Source organism: Oncorhynchus nerka, linkage group LG26 (assembly GCF_034236695.1).
Source record: "Oncorhynchus nerka isolate Pitt River linkage group LG26, Oner_Uvic_2.0, whole genome shotgun sequence".
Classification (NCBI taxonomy): domain Eukaryota; kingdom Metazoa; phylum Chordata; class Actinopteri; order Salmoniformes; family Salmonidae; genus Oncorhynchus; species Oncorhynchus nerka.
The window spans coordinates 24,650,514-24,668,365 of record NC_088421.1 but is presented as its reverse complement, the minus strand read 5'-3'; the positions used below and the strand labels follow the sequence as shown (position 1 = coordinate 24,668,365).

General features: G+C 43.8%; 1 protein-coding gene across 2 annotated transcripts in view; it reads left to right on the top strand.

Annotated features, from left to right (window-relative positions):
- Window positions 1–17,852, top strand: part of spop (speckle type BTB/POZ protein) — a 113,662-nt gene that overhangs the window by 83,020 nt on the left and 12,790 nt on the right. For both annotated transcript variants that reach the window (XM_065010282.1, XM_065010283.1), the window contains exons 7-8: window positions 1–43; window positions 16,855–16,910. The exon at window positions 1–43 is cut by the window's left edge and continues 135 nt beyond it. In XM_065010282.1, coding sequence (XP_064866354.1) covers window positions 1–43; window positions 16,855–16,910 — 99 coding nt within the window. The remainder of the gene's footprint in view (window positions 44–16,854; window positions 16,911–17,852) is intronic.

Here is a 17,852-nt window from a genome sequence, read left to right as displayed (position 1 = left end):
GTGGCGGGACAGGAGTTCCAGGCACACAAAGCCATTCTGGCAGGTAAGACTACTTTTGTCTCGCACGCCACTCACGTGCATACTGACCACACAGAACACCGGACCCACTTCTTACAGATATAGACACATCAATGACAGAAACACAGACTATGGGCTCTATTGTAACAAACCTAATGCAATGTTAAATCTTAGCGCTGGCGGTAGTATTAGAAATATGTTTGCTATTTTCACAACCAGAATTATGGCCACAGTAGCTGGCGATGGAGCGAAAGGTCTGGACTTATGAAACACATTGTGGGTGTGTCGAGGCTTGGCCCCACACTGACCAATCGGAACGTGCTCCATGGCTAAATGTGTAGTTGCTTAAAGTTGTTTATTTACTGTCTTTTATGTATAGCGTTGTCATCAACTCCAATTAAAATATTAGTCCGTATAGCCAAGTTCATTAAATATCCTTCCCCATATTTGCTAAATATTTTCAACATGTTTGCATTCCACATTGTTTTAATTGCTTTGCTATAATAGGCTATACTATTCACACTGATATATGGGCTAGGCCTACTGTAAATTGCAGTGTGGTCATGCCAAACATAGTCAATAAGCAAGACTAAATTCACTTGGCTATCGATAAGGCCTAAAAAGAAAGTGTATAATTCTAATAACTAAATAGCAGGGCCTCCTGAGTGGCACAGCGGTCTAAGGCACTGCATTGCAGTGTTGCGGCGTCATTACAGCCTGGGGTTTGATCCCATAGTGCGGCGCACAATTGGCCCAGCGTTGTCCGGGTTAGGGGAGGGTTTGGCCGGGGCGGCTTTACTTGGCTCATTGCGCTCTTGCCACTCCGGCGGGCGGGCACCTCCAGGCTGACTTCGTTCGTCAGTTGAATGGTGTTTCCTCCGAGGCATTGGTGCAGCTGGCTTCCGGGTTAAGCGAGCAGGTGTTAAGAAGCGCGGCTTGGCGGGTCATGTTTCGGAGGACGCATGACTCAAACTTTGCCTCTCGTGAGCCCTTTGGGGAGTTGCAGCAATGAGACAAGATCGTAATTGGATTGCAATTGGATATCACGAAATTGGGTAGAAAAAAGGGGGCAAAATTACAATAAAAAAATAAATACTTAACAGCAACTAAGCTATGTTTACATTTTGAGTTGAAGGCACCATAATTGCTCCACGTGGGCATATCAATACAGAGAAAACGTGGACTATGTAGGGTTTTACAAACATCCATACTCTTTAAAGGAGCTGGATAAAGATCCAAAATAAATAGAGGGTGAATGTCCACTCACTGTTATACTACTAAATGTAAGGTTTTATAAACTTGACAGATCATATTTGCACTTCTACAGAAATAGTAGTTGGGGTCTCAACTTACTGTTGTGAGGTAGAATACACAAGGTGCAATTTCTAAATGTGTTTATCAGCAGGTCTATAATTTTATTTTTTACCTTTATTTAACTAGGCAAGTCAGTTAAGAACAAATTCTTATTTTCAATCATTTAACATTTAAGAATTTAGCAGACGCTCTTATCCAGAGCGACTTACAAATTGGTGCATTCACCTTATGACATCCAGTGGAACAGCCACTTTACAATAGTGCATCTAAATCTTTTAAGGGGGGTGAGAAGGATTACTTTATCCTATCCTAGGTATTCCTTAAAGAGGTGGGGTTTCAGGTGTCTCCGGAAGGTGGTGATTGACTCCGCTGTCCTGGCGTCGTGAGGGAGTTTGTTCCACCATTGGGGGGCCAGAGCAGCGAACAGTTTTGACTGGGCTGAGCGGGAACTGTACTTCCTCAGTGGTAGGGAGGCGAGCAGGCCAGAGGTGGATGAACGCAGTGCCCTTGTTTGGGTGTAGGGCCTGATCAGAGCCTGGAGGTACTGAGGTGCCGTTCCCCTCACAGCTCCGTAGGCAAGCACCATGGTCTTGTAGCGGATGCGAGCTTCAACTGGAAGCCAGTGGAGAGAGCGGAGGAGCGGGGTGACGTGAGAGAACTTGGGAAGGTTGAACACCAGACGGGCTGCGGCGTTCTGGATGAGTTGTAGGGGTTTAATGGCACAGGCAGGGAGCCCAGCCAACAGCGAGTTGCAGTAATCCAGACGGGAGATGACAAGTGCCTGGATTAGGACCTGCGCCGCTTCCTGTGTGAGGCAGGGTCGTACTCTGCGGATGTTGTAGAGCATGAACCTACAGGAACGGGCCACCGCCTTGATGTTAGTTGAGAACGACAGGGTGTTGTCCAGGATCACGCCAAGGTTCTTAGTGCTCTGGGAGGAGGACACAATGGAGTTGTCAACCGTGATGGCGAGATCATGGAACGGGCAGTCCTTCCCGGGAGGAAGAGCAGCTCCGTCTTGCCGAGGTTCAGCTTGAGGTGGTGATCCGTCATCCACACTGATATGTCTGCCAGACATGCAGAGATGCGATTCGCCACCTGGTCATCAGAAGGGGGAAAGGAGAAGATTAATTGTGTGTCGTCTGCATAGCAATGATAGGAGAGACCATGTGAGGTTATGACAGAGCCAAGTGACTTGGTGTATAGCGAGAATAGGAGAGGGCCTAGAACAGAGCCCTGGGGACACCAGTGGTGAGAGCACGTGGTGTGGAGACGGATTCTCGCCACGCCACCTGGTAGGAGCGACCTGTCAGGTAGGACGCAATCCAAGCGTGGGCCGCGCCGGAGATGCCCAACTCGGAGAGGGTGGAGAGGAGGATCTGATGGTTCACAGTATCGAAGGCAGCCGATAGGTCTAGAAGGATGAGAGCAGAGGAGAGAGAGTTAGCTTTAGCAGTGCGGAGCGCCTCCGTGATACAGAGAAGAGCAGTCTCAGTTGAATGACTAGTCTTGAAACCTGACTGATTTGGATCAAGAAGGTCATTCTGAGAGAGATAGCGGGAGAGCTGGCCAAGGACGGCACGTTCAAGAGTTTTGGAGAGAAAAGAAAGAAGGGATACTGGTCTGTAGTTGTTGACATCGGAGGGATCGAGTGTAGGTTTTTTCAGAAGGGGTGCAACTCTTGCTCTCTTGAAGACGGAAGGGACGTAGCCAGCGGTCAGGGATGAGTTGATGAGCGAGGTGAGGTAAGGAGAAGGTCTCCGGAAATGGTCTGGAGAAGAGAGGAGGGGATAGGGTCAAGCGGGCAGGTTGTTGGGCGGCCGGCCGTCACAAGACGCGAGATTTCATCTGGAGGGAGAGGGGAGAAAGAGGTCAGAGCACAGGGTAGGGCAGTGTGAGCAGAACCAGCGGTGTCGTTTGACTTAGTAAACGAGGATCGGATGTCGTCGACCTTCTTTTCAAAATGGTTGACGAAGTCATCTGCAGAGAGGGAGGAGGGGGAGGGGGAGGAGGATTCAGGAGGGAGGAGAAGGTGGCAAAGAGCTTCCTAGGGTTAGAGGCAGATGCTTGGAATTTAGAGTGGTAGAAAGTGGCTTTAGCAGCAGAGACAGAAGAGGAAAATGTAGAGAGGAGGGAGTGAAAGGATGCCAGGTCCGCAGGGAGGCGAGTTTTCCTCCATTTCCGCTCGGCTGCCCGGAGCCCTGTTCTGTGAGCTCGCAATGAGTCGTCGAGCCACGGAGCGGGAGGGGAGGACCGAGCCGGCCTGGAGGATAGGGGACATAGAGAGTCAAAGGATGCAGAAAGGGAGGAGAGGAGGTTGAGGAGGCAGAATCAGGAGATAGGTTGGAGAAGGTTTGAGCAGAGGGAAGAGATGATAGGATGGAAGAGGAGAGAGTAGCGGGGAGAGAGAGCGAAGGTTGGGACGGCGCGATACCATCCGAGTAGGGGTAGTGTGGGAAGTGTTGGATGAGAGCGAGAGGGAAAAGGATACAAGGTAGTGGTCGGAGACTTGGAGGGGAGTTGCAATGAGGTTAGTGGAAGAACAGCATCTAGTAAAGATGAGGTCGAGCGTATTGCCTGCCTTGTGAGTAGGGGGGGAAGGTGAGAGGGTGAGGTCAAAAGAGGAGAGGAGTGGAAAGAAGGAGGCAGAGAGGAATGAGTCAAAGGTAGGCGTGGGGAGGTTAAAGTCGCCCAGAACTGTGAGAGGTGAGCCGTCCTCAGGAAAGGAGCTTATCAAGGCATTATGCTCATTGATGAACTCTCCGAGGGAACCTGGAGGGCGATAAATGATAAGGATGTTAAGCTTGAAAGGGCTGGTAACTGTGACAGCATGGAATTCAAAGGAGGCGATAGACAGATGGGTAAGGGGAGAAAGAGAGAATGACCACTTGGGAGAGATGAGGATCCCGGTGCCACCACCCCGCTGACCAGAAGCTCTCGGGGTGTGCGAGAACACGTGGGCGGACGAAGAGAGAGCAGTAGGAGTAGCAGTGTTATCTGTGGTGATCCATGTTTCCGTCAGTGCCAAGAAGTCGAGGGACTGGAGGGAGGCATAGGCTGAGATGAACTCTGCCTTGTTGGCCGCAGATCGGCAGTTCCAGAGGCTACCGGAGACCTGGAACTCCACGTGGGTCGTGCGCGCTGGGACCACCAGATTAGGGTGGCCGCGGCCACGCGGTGTGGAGCGTTTGTATGGTCTGTGCAGAGAGGAGAGAACAGGGATAGACAGACACATAGTTGACAGGGTACAGAAGAGGCTACGCTAATGCAAAGGAGATTGGAATGACAAGTGGACTACACGTCTCGAATGTTCAGAAAGTTAAGCTTACGTAGCAAGAATCTTATTGACTAAAATGATTAAAATGATACAGTACTGCTGAAGTAGGCTAGCTGGCAGTGGCTGCGTTGTTGACTTTGTAGGCTAGCTGGCAGTGGCTGCGTTGTTGACACTACACTACTGTTCCACTGGATGTCATAAGGTGAATGCACCAATTTGTAAGTCGCTCTGGATAAGAGCGTCTGCTAAATGACTTAAATGTAAATGTAAATGTATAGTAACTACTATTGGATACCACGAAATTGGGGAGAAAAAGGGGGTCAAATTCCAAAACAACAACAAAAACAAAGCAATTAAAAAATAATTAAACTAACAACAATATTTCTAAACAGGATCGGGTCAGAAGCATGATATCATCATATCATAAATCACATCTCTCGTTCCATGAGCATAAGGCAATGTGTGCACACGTAGACGTAGGGCTCTTGGGCCGGAGGCATGGATGTTTGTCTTATCCATTGAACATAGTTTACACACTAACCATACAATAGGCGTAGTTAGAACAAACATAGCCAATGTATTTTTTGATATTGGCTTCAACATGGAAATATTCGTCTACACACATTGCGCTAACAGCCATGGACATTGCCCAAACGTTATAATAAGAGAAGTCTACCATCGCTGTTGATATGGCCGGTTAGTGACTTTGCCACGTATAATGTAAACAAATTAACAGGCTACGTGTGGATTCAGCACCAAGGACAGCGATCGGAATATCCATAATTTGACATTTAGGTTCAGATAACAGTGGAAGATGGAGTTGTTTTTGTCAAAATGATAAAGGAAAAATGCAAAGAGTCTATTGCAATAACTTAATTTTCCTAAACTGACTTCCTACAGTCACTGACACCTTTCATTCCATGGCCATCGCACATAGGCCTAATGAGTCCAAACTTTTCACAGTAGCTGCATGGATAAAAATCATGACCAATATAAAGAAAAAACGTGAATGTCTTACTGTTTTGATGCTCATGCTATTTTTTTTATAAAACATTGCTTATAGGCAACTGATTATGCTACTGTGAGCCTCCACTGAGAAAATCAATGCTATAACCAATTGCATTTCCACAAAATCCAGCTTTTGGTGAGTCTTAAATATCACCAGAAGCTCTGCTTGAAATTGGTACAATGGCACACGTATTTAAGGTCACCACAAATATTTCCACTCTTCCCACCGCAGCGCACTTGAGCTGATATAAGACAGGTAAATTACCAACCTTTGCGCCAGGGTTGGAAAATAGTGTAGTGCTGGCTTTTAGAAGTTGAAATTGCCAAAGAGCAGGCTTTTAATGGCAGCTGCAAATAGAGCCCCATGACTGAGTATCTGACTGAAACTTTGAGGAACACTCCCTGTGGAGAATGGGAATGGCTGTCAATTATCCAGTCATTTTGAGACATTTTAATTGTGTGCTACTGTGGCATTGGGGTCTTCACTCTCTCTCTCTCCACCCCCTCATCTGGCTGTCTGCACCTCCCTCTCTCGTTTTCTCCTCCCTTGCTTCTGCCGCCACCTGGGTTAGGTGACACCCACTCCCCTCATTGTTCTCCTTCTCCACCACCATTCCTGTGACAACTCTCCGGGCCGTTAATCGCTGTGGAGACGGACATAGCAGGATCAAAAGGGCTGTGGAAGTGTGTGTGCTGGCTGAGCGGAACGCTTTAAATTGGCTTCTTATTGGTCATGTGATCTAAAACAGTTTGTGGTGCTTCTCTCTCTGTCTACTGCCGAATGAGCTCGGCACTGCATCTCTATAATAACCTCACACAGCTATGGTACAACACTCACACAAAACAGCTCTCAGCTATGGTACAACACTCACACAAAACAGCTCTCAGCTATGGTACAACACTCACACAAAACAACTCTCAGCTATGGTACAACACTCACACAAAACAACTCTCAGCTATGGTACAACACTCACACAAAACAACTCTCAGCTATGGAACAACACTCACAACAAAACAACTCTCAGCTATGGAACACCTCTCGGCTATGGAACAACACTCACAACAAAACACCTCTCGGCTATGGAACAACACTCACAACAAAACAACTCTCGGCTATAGAACAACACTCACACAAAACATCTCTCAGCTATGGAACAACACAACAAAACATCTCTCAGCTATGGAACAACACAACAACGACTCTCAGCTATGGAACAACACACAACAAATCGACTCTCAGCTATGGTACAACACAACAAAACAACTCTCAGCTATGGAACAACACACAACAAAATGCATCTCAGCTATGGAACAACACACAACAAAATGCATCTCAGCTATGGAACAACACTCACAACAAAACAACTCTCAGCTATGGAACAACACACAACAAAACGATTCTCAGCTATGGAACATCACTCACACAAAATGACTCTCAGCTATGGAATATCACTCACACAAAACGACTCTCAGCTATGGAACAACACTCACAACAAAACAACTCTCAGCTATGGTACAACACAACAAAACAACTCTCAGCTATGGAACAACACACAACAAAACAACTATCAGCTATGGAACAACACTCACACAAAACAACTATCAGCTATGGAACAACGCAACAACTCTCAGCTATGGAACAACACTCACAACAAAACAACTATCAGCTATGGAACAACACTCACACAAAACAACTATCAGCTATGGAACAACACAACAACTCTCAGCTATGGAACAACACTCACAACAAAACAACTATCAGCTATGGAACAACACTCACACAAAACAACTATCAGCTATGGAACAACACAACAACTCTCAGCTATGGAACAACACTCACAACAAAACGACTCTCAGCTATGGTACAACAAAACAACTCTCAGCTATGGAACAACACTCACAACAAAACAACTCTCAGCTATGGAACAACACTCACAGCTATGGAACAACACTCAAACAAAACAACTATCAGCTATGGAACAACACAACAACTCTCAGCTATGGAATATCACTCAAAACAAAACGACTCTCAGCTATGGAACAACACACAACAAAACAACTCTCAGCTATGGAACAACACACAACAAAATGCATCTCAGCTATGGAACAACACTCACAACAAAACAACTCTCAGCTATGGTACAACACAACAAAACAACTCTCAGCTATGGAACAACACACAACAAAACGATTCTCAGCTATGGAACATCACTCACAACAAAACGACTCTCAGCTATGGAACAACACAACAACAAAACGACTCTCAGCTATGGAACAACACTCACACAAAACGATTCTCGGCTATGGAACAACACTCGCAACAAAACGACTCTCAGCTATGGTACAACAAAACAACTCTCAGCTATGGTACAACACAACAAAACAACTCTCAGCTATGGAACAACACACAACAAAACGACTCTCAGCTATGGAACATCACTCACACAAAATGACTCTCAGCTATGGGATATCACTCACACAAAACGACTCTCAGCTATGGAACAACACTCACAACAAAACGACTATCAGCTATGGAACAACACACAACCAAACGACTATCAGCTATGGAACAACACAACAACAAAACAACTCTCAGCTATGGTACAACAAAACGACTCTCAGCTATGGAACAACACTCGCAACAAAACGACTCTCAGCTATAGATCAACACTCAAACAAAACAACTATCAGCTACGGAACAACACAACAACTCTCAGCTATGGAATATCACTCAAAACAAAACATCTCTCAGCTATGGAATATCACTCACAACAAAACAACTCTCAGCTATGGAATATCACTCACAACAAAACTCTCAGCTATGGAACAACCCTCAAAACAAAACGACTCTCAGCTATGGTACAACACAACAAAACAACTCTCGGCTATGGAACAACACTCACAGAAAACAACTCTCGGCTATGGAACAACACTCACAGAAAACAACTCTCGGCTATGGAACAACACTCACAGAAAACAACTCTCGGCTATGGAACAACACTCACACAAAACAACTCTCAGCTATGGAACATCACTTACAACAAAACAACTCTCAGCTATGGAACAACACTCACAACAAAACAACTCTCGACTATGGAACAACACTCACACAAAACATCTCTCAGCTATGGAACAACACAACAAAACAACTCTCGGCTATGGAACAACACAACAACGACTCTCAGCTATGGAACAACACACAACAAAAATCGACTCTCAGCTATGGAACATCACTCACACAAAATTACTCTCAGCTATGGAACAACACTCACAACAAAACAACTCTCAGCTATGGTACAACACAACAAAACAACCCTCAGCTTTGGAACAACACACAACAAAACGACTCAGCTATGGAACAACACTCACAACAAAACAACTCTCAGCTATGGTACAACAAAACAACTCTCAGCTATGGAACAACACTCGCAACAAAACGACTCTCAGCTATGGTACAACAAAAAGACTCTCAGCTATGGTACAACAAAACAACTCTCAGCTATGGAACATCACTCACACAAAACAACTCTCAGCTATGGAACAACACTCACAACAAAACAACTCTCAGCTATGGAACAACACTCACAACAAAACAACTCTCAGCTATGGAACATCACTCACACAAAATGACTCTCAGCTATGGAATATCACTCACACAAAACGACTCTCAGCTATGGAACAACACTCACAACAAAACAACTCTCAGCTATGGAACAACACTCACAACAAAACAACTCTCAGCTATTGAACAACACACAACCAAACGACTATCAGCTATGGAACAACACTCGCAACAAAACAACTATCAGCTATGGAACAACACTCACACAAAACAACTATCAGCTATGGAACAACACAACAACAAAACAACTCTCAGCTATGGTACAACAAAACGACTCTCAGCTATGGAACATCACTCACACAAAACAACTCTCAGCTATGGAACAACACTCACAACAAAACAACTCTCAGCTATGGAACAACACTCACAACAAAACAACTCTCAGCTATGGAACATCACTCACACAAAATGACTATCAGCTATGGAACAACACTCGCAACAAAACAACTATCAGCTATGGAACAACACTCACACAAAACGACTCTCAGCTATGGAACAACACACAACCAAACGACTATCAGCTATGGAACAACACTCGCAACAAAACAACTATCAGCTATGGAACAACACTCACACAAAACAACTATCAGCTATGGAACAACACAACAACAAAACAACTCTCAGCTATGGTACAACAAAACGACTCTCAGCTATGGAACAACACTCACACAAAACGATTCTCAGCTATGGAACAACACTCGCAACAAAACGACTCTCAGCTATGGATCAACACTCAAACAAAACAACTATCAGCTATGGAACAACACAACAACTCTCAGCTATGGAATATCACTCAAAACAAAACATCTCTCAGCTATGGAATATCACTCACAACAAAACAACTCTCAGCTATGGAATATCACTCACAACAAAACTCTCAGCTATGGAACAACACTCAAAACAAAACGACTCTCAGCTATGGAACAACACTCACAGAAAACAACTCTCGGCTATGGAACAACACTCACAGAAAACAACTCTCAGCTATGGAACATCACTTACAACAAAACAACTCTCAGCTATGGAACAACACTCACACAAAACATCTCTCAGCTATGGAACAACACTCACAACAAAACAACTCTCGGCTATGGAACAACACTCACACAAAACAACTCTCGGCTATGGAACAACACTCACACAAAACATCTCTCAGCTATGGAACAACACTCACAACAAAACAACTCTCGGCTATGGAACAACACAACAAAACAACTCTCGGCTATGGAACAACACAACGACTCTCAGCTATGGAACAACACACAACAAATCGACTCTCAGCTATGGAACATCACTCACACAAAATGCATCTCAGCTATGGAACCACACTCACAACAAAACAACTCTCAGCTATGGAACAACACACAACAAAACGACTCTCAGCTATGGAACATCACTCACACAAAATGCATCTCAGCTATGGAACCACACTCACAACAAAACAACTCTCAGCTATGGAACAACACACAACAAAACGACTCTCAGCTATGGAACAACACACAACAAAACGACTCTCAGCTATGGAACATCACTCACACAAAACAACTCTCAGCTATGGAACAACACTCACAACAAAACAACTCTCAGCTATGGAACAACACTCACAACAAAACAACTCTCAGCTATGGTACAACACTCAAACAAAACAACTATCAGCTATGGAACAACACAACTCTCAGCTATGGTACAACACTCACACAAAACGACTCTCAGCTATGGAACAACACACAACAAAACGACTCTCAGCTATGGAACAACACAACAACAAAACGACTCTCAGCTATGGAACAAGACTCACACAAAACGATTCTCAGTTATGGATCAACACTCAAACAAAACAACTATCAGCTATGGAACAACACAACAACTCTCAGCTATGGAATATCACTCAAAACAAAACATCTCTCAGCTATGGAATATCACTCACAACAAAACAACTCTCAGCTATGGTACAACACAACAAAACAACTCTCGGCTATGGAACAACACTCACACAAAACAACTCTCAGCTATGGAACATCACTTACAACAAAACAACTCTCGGCTATGGAATAACACTCACACAAAACAACTCTCAGCTATGGAACAACACTCACAACAAAACAACTCTCAGCTATGGAACATCACTCACACAAAATGACTCTCAGCTATGGAATATCACTCACACAAAACGACTCTCAGCTATGGAACAACACTCACAACAAAACAACTCTCAGCTATGGAACAACACTCACAACAAAACAACTCTCAGCTATGGTACAACAAAACAACTCTCAGCTATGGAACAACACTCACACAAAACAACTCTCAGCTATGGAACATCACTTACAACAAAACAACTCTCGGCTATGGAATAACACTCACACAAAACATCTCTCAGCTATGGAACAACACTCACAACAAAACAACTCTCGGCTATGGAACAACACTCACACAAAACAACTCTTGGCTATGGAACAACATTCACACAAAACAACTCTCGGCTATGGAACAACACTCACACAAAACATCTCTCAGCTATGGAACAACACAACAAAACAACTCTCGGCTATGGAACAACACAACAACGACTCTCAGCTATGGAACAACACACAACAAATCGACTCTCAGCTATGGAACATCACTCACACAAAATGACTCTCAGCTATGTAACAACACTCACAACAAAACAACTCTCAGCTATGGTACAACACAACAAAACAACCCTCAGCTATGGAACAACACACAACAAAACGACTCTCAGCTATGGAACAACACTCACAACAAAACAACTCTCAGCTATGGTACAACAAAACGACTCTCAGCTATGGTACAACAAAACAACTCTCAGCTATGGAACAACACTCACAACAAAACGACTCTCAGCTATGGTACAACAAAACGACTCTCAGCTATGGTACAACAAAACGACTCTCAGCTATGGTACAACAAAACAACTCTCAGCTATGGAACATCACTCACACAAAACAACTCTCAGCTATGGAACAACACTCACAACAAAACAACTCTCAGCTATGGAACAACACTCACAACAAAACAACTCTCAGCTATGGAACAACACTCACACAAAACATCTCTCGGCTATGGAACAACACTCACACAAAACAACTCTCGGCTATGGAACAACACAACAACGACTCTCAGCTATGGAACAACACACAACAAAAATCGACTCTCAGCTATGGAACATCACTCACACAAAATTACTCTCAGCTATGGAACAACACTCACAACAAAACAACTCTCAGCTATGGTACAACACAACAAAACAACCCTCAGCTATGGGACAACACACAACAAAACGACTCTCAGCTATGGAACAACACTCACAACAAAACAACTCTCAGCTATGGTACAACAAAACAACTCTCAGCTATGGAACAACACTCACAACAAAACGACTCTCAGCTATGGTACAACAAAAAGACTCTCAGCTATGGTACAACAAAACAACTCTCAGCTATGGAACATCACTCACACAAAACAACTCTCAGCTATGGAACAACACTGACAACAAAACAACTCTCAGCTATGGAACAACACTCACAACAAAACAACTCTCAGCTATGGAACATCACTCACACAAAATGACTCTCAGCTATGGAATATCACTCACACAAAACGACTCTCAGCTATGGAACAACACTCACAACAAAACAACTCTCAGCTATGGAACAACACTCACAACAAAACAACTCTCAGCTATGGTACAACAAAACAACTCTCAGCTATGGAACAACACACAACAAATCGACTCTCAGCTATTGAACATCACTCACACAAAATGCATCTCAGCTATGGAACCACACTCACAACAAAACAACTCTCAGCTATGGAACAACACACAACAAAACGACTCTCAGCTATGGAACATCACTCACACAAAACAACTCTCAGCTATGGAACAACACTCATAACAAAACAACTCTCAGCTATGGAACAACACTCACAACAAAACAACTCTCAGCTATGGAACAACACTCACAACAAAACAACTCTCAGCTATGGTACAACACTCAAACAAAACAACTATCAGCTATGGAACAACACAACTCTCAGCTATGGTACAACACTCACACAAAACGACTCTCAGCTATGGAACAACACTCGCAACAAAACAACTCTCAGCTATGGAACAACACTCGCAACAAAACAACTCTCAGCTATGGAACAACACTCGCAACAAAACAACTCTCAGCTATGGAACAACACACAACAAAACGACTCTCGGCTATGGAACATCTCTCGGCTATGGAACAACACTCGCAACAAAACAACTATCAGCTATGGAACAACACACAACAAAACGACTCTCGGCTATGGAACAACTCTCGGCTATGGAACAACACTCACACAAACTTTTCAGCTATGGAACAACTCTCGGCTATGTGACAACACTCACACAAAACAACTCTCAGCTATGCAACAACACACAACAAAATGACTCTCAGCTATGGTACAACACAACAAAACAACTCTCAGCTATGGAACAACACTCACAACAAAACAACTCTCAGCTATGGAGCAACACAAAACAAAACGACTCTCAGCTGTGGAACAACACTCACAACAAAACGACTCTCAGCTATGGAACAACACACAACAAAACGACTCAGCTATGGAACAAGACTCACAACAAAACAACTGTCGGCTATGGAACAACACTCACACAAAACAACTCTCGGCTATGGAACAACACTCACACAAAACAACTCTCGGCTATGGAACAACAAACAACAAAACAACTCTCGGCTATGGAACAACACACAACAAAACAACTCTCAGCTATGGAACAACACACAACAAAACAACTCTCAGCTATGGAACAACACACAACAAAACGACTCAGCTATGGAACAACACTCACACAAAACAACTCTCGGCTATGGAACAACACTCACACAAAACAACTCTCGGCTATGGAACAACACACAACAAAACGACTCTCAGCTATGGAACAACACTCACAACAAAACGACTGTCGGCTATGGAACAACACACAACAAAACGACTGTCGGCTATGGAACAACACACAACAAAACGACTGTCGGCTATGGAACAACACACAACAAAACGACTGTCGCCTATGGAACAACACTCACACAAAACAACTCTCGGCTATGGTACAACACTCACAACAAAACAATTCTCAGCTATGGAACAACACTCACAACAAAACGACTCTCAGTTATGGAACAACACACAACAAAACGACTCAGCTATGGAACAACACACAACAAAACGACTCTCAGCTATTTATATATATATATTTTTTTATATATATTTTTTTCACCTTTATTTAACAACACTCACAACAAAACAATTCTCAGCTATGGAACAACACTCACACAAAACAACTGTCGGCTATGGAACAACACACAACAAAACGACTCTCAGCTATGGAACAACACACAACAAAACGACTCTCAGCTATGGAACAACACACAACAAAACGACTCTCAGCTATTTATATATATATATATTTTTTATATATATATTTTTTCACCTTTATTTAACAACACTCACAACAAAACAATTCTCAGCTATGGAACAACACTCACACAAAAACAACTCTCAGCTATGGTACTACACTCACACAAAACAACTGTCGGCTATGAAACAACACACAACAAAACGACTCTCGGCTATGGAACAACACTCACACAAAACAACTCTCGGCTATGGAACAACACTCACACAAAACAACTCTTGTCTATGGAACAACACTCACACAAAACAACTCTCGGCTATGGAACAACACTCACACAAAACAACTCTCGGCTATGGAACAACTCTCGGCTATGGAACAACACTCACACAAAACAACTCTCAGCTATGCAACAACACACAACAAAACGACTCTCAGCTGTGGAACAACACTCACAACAAAACGACTCTCAGCTATGGAACAACACTCACACAAAGCAACTCTCGGCTATGGAACAACACTCACACAAAACAACTCTCGGCTATGGAACAACACACAACAAAACAACTCTCGGCTATGGAACAACACACAACAAAACAACTCTCGGCTATGGAACAACACACAACAAAACGACTCAGCTATGGAACAACACTCACAACAAAACGACTCAGCTATTGAACAACACTCACACAAAACAACTCTCGGCTATGGAACAACACTCACACAAAACAACTCGGCTATGGAACAACACACAACAAAACGACTGTCGGCTATGGAACAACACACAACAAAACAACTCTCAGCTATGGAACAACACACAACAAAACGACTCCGCTATGGAACAACACACAACAAAACGACTCAGCTATGGAACAACACTCACAACAAAACGACTCAGCTATGGAACAACACTCACACAAAACAACTCTCAGCTATGGAACAACAAAACAACTCTCGGCTATGGAACAACACTCACAACAAAACAACTCTCGGTTATGGAACACCACTCACAACAAAACAACTCTCAGCTATGGAACAACACTCACAACAAAATGACTCTCAGCTATGGAACAACACACAACAAAACGACTCTCAGCTATGGAACAACACACAACAAAACGACTCAGCTATTTATATATATATATATATATTTTATATATATTTTTCACCTTTATTTAACAACACTCACAACAAAACAATTCTCAGCTATGGAACAACAAAACAACTCTCAGCTATGGTACAACACTCACACAAAAACAACTCTCAGCTATGGAACAACACTCCAGGTGTCCTACTCCCAAGCACACTAGTGCTCTACTAACATAGAGAGGGATCCCATTTCTTTATTAGAAAAAAACATGTAGACTATGAAACAATGATGATTTAGAGGGGGCTACTGTCTCCCTGTGGAGAATGGGAATGGCTGTCAATTATTGAGACATTTTAATTTTGTGCTGCTGTGGGGTTGGGTTTCTCTATCTCTCCCTCTCCCTGACAAATCTCTGAATTAAACAACGCTATGTGGTTTAGTACAACCCAAATTCCACCCTATTTCCTAGTGCGCTACCCCAGTCAAAAATAGTACACTATATAGGAAATAGGGTGCCATTTGGGGCACATCCTTTGTCTCCTGGTTCATGGCCCTACTAGTCTTCAGTGAGAGCTAGTGCTGCTGGTCAAACTCATTGAAGATGGCTTCATTAGGCCTTGGGAGTAGCAGTAGCAGGATGGTGTGTACCGGAGGCTGTTCGTTCTTTCCACTGCCCCTGTGTCAGACAGACAGATGGGAGACACTAAACTATTCTTTCTCCTCTCTCCTTCTCTCTCCCCTTCTCTCTCTCCTTCTCTCGCTCACTTGCTCTATCAATCTATCCATGTACAAATTACCTCAACTGACCTGTACCCCCGCACATTGACTCGGTACCGGTACCCCCTGTATATAGCCTCCACATTGACTCGGTACCGGTACTCCCGCACATTGACTCGGTACCGGTACTCCCGCACATTGACTCGGTACCGGTACCCCCTGTATATAGCCTCGTTATGTTACTTTTTATTTGAGTTTATTTAGTAAATATTTTCTTAACTCCATTTCTTGAACTGCATTGTTGGTTAAGGGCTTATAAGTAAGCATTGTATTCAGCGCATGTGACCATACATTTTGATGTGTTCTCTCTACCCCTCCAGCCCGATCGCCAGTGTTCAGTGCCATGTTTGAGCATGAGATGGAGGAGAGTAAAAAGGTGAGTGTTGTAGACAGTGTTGTGACCTGAACAGTCCTGTGTCTCAGTGGGGAGGATCTTCACATATCTTTCTCTCTGTTGCATCATCACTAGTTCAGACAGGGATGTGTCTACACGGTTACTGTACCCTTCCAGAATGTTGCCTCGTCGGCAGGCTCATTGTAAAATCTAACTGTAGGATTTGTGGGAGTTTGACCAAAATAGATTGTGTGTGTGTGTGTGTGTGTGTGTGTGTGAGCCCCGTGCCATGGTGGGTCCTGCTCATCTGATAGGGAGGTGGTGAGATTGAACATCAGTGATTTAGAGGTTGTGTTGGCAGAATATTGATGCGGGCCCTGCTTAAATGGGGAAATTATAAAGCACAAAGCGAGGAAATGCATCTTAATTGGTATATAAGTGGGCGTCTTCATCAGGGAGAGGGGAGGGATGTGTCCCCATTTGATAGAGATAAGATTCACCAGTCTATAGAGGGAGAATAAATGCTTTTGTAAATAAACACAATAATAGCCAAGTCTTGTGCCTGTTTGTGTGTATTGGTAGACTGTGTGTGTGTGTGTGTGTGTGTGTGTTGGTAGATCATGAAAGATCACGTGTACTCTCTGTACAGCACAAATGTTTGTGTCTGTTGGTGATAAACAAACACATGTATGTCTGTGCTAATGTGTAATGGGTTGATTTGTAGTGTGCTGTTTTGTTAGTGTCCAGAGTGGAACATTAATGTACTATGAGCTGTCTGTATAGCCGGCCTGACCCCGCTGAAATACCTCAGGTCGCCGTGACGACGATAAACCAGCAACATAATTGGTTTACTGCCTTGTTCTGCCTCTCGGAGCGGAGAAAAGGGTTCAGGGTTACCGTTACCGTGCCGACGAGTGATAAAGAGCACTTGCCGTTGGCTGCAGGCACCATTCGTTGGGAACGAATGCTCCGGATTAATTCCAG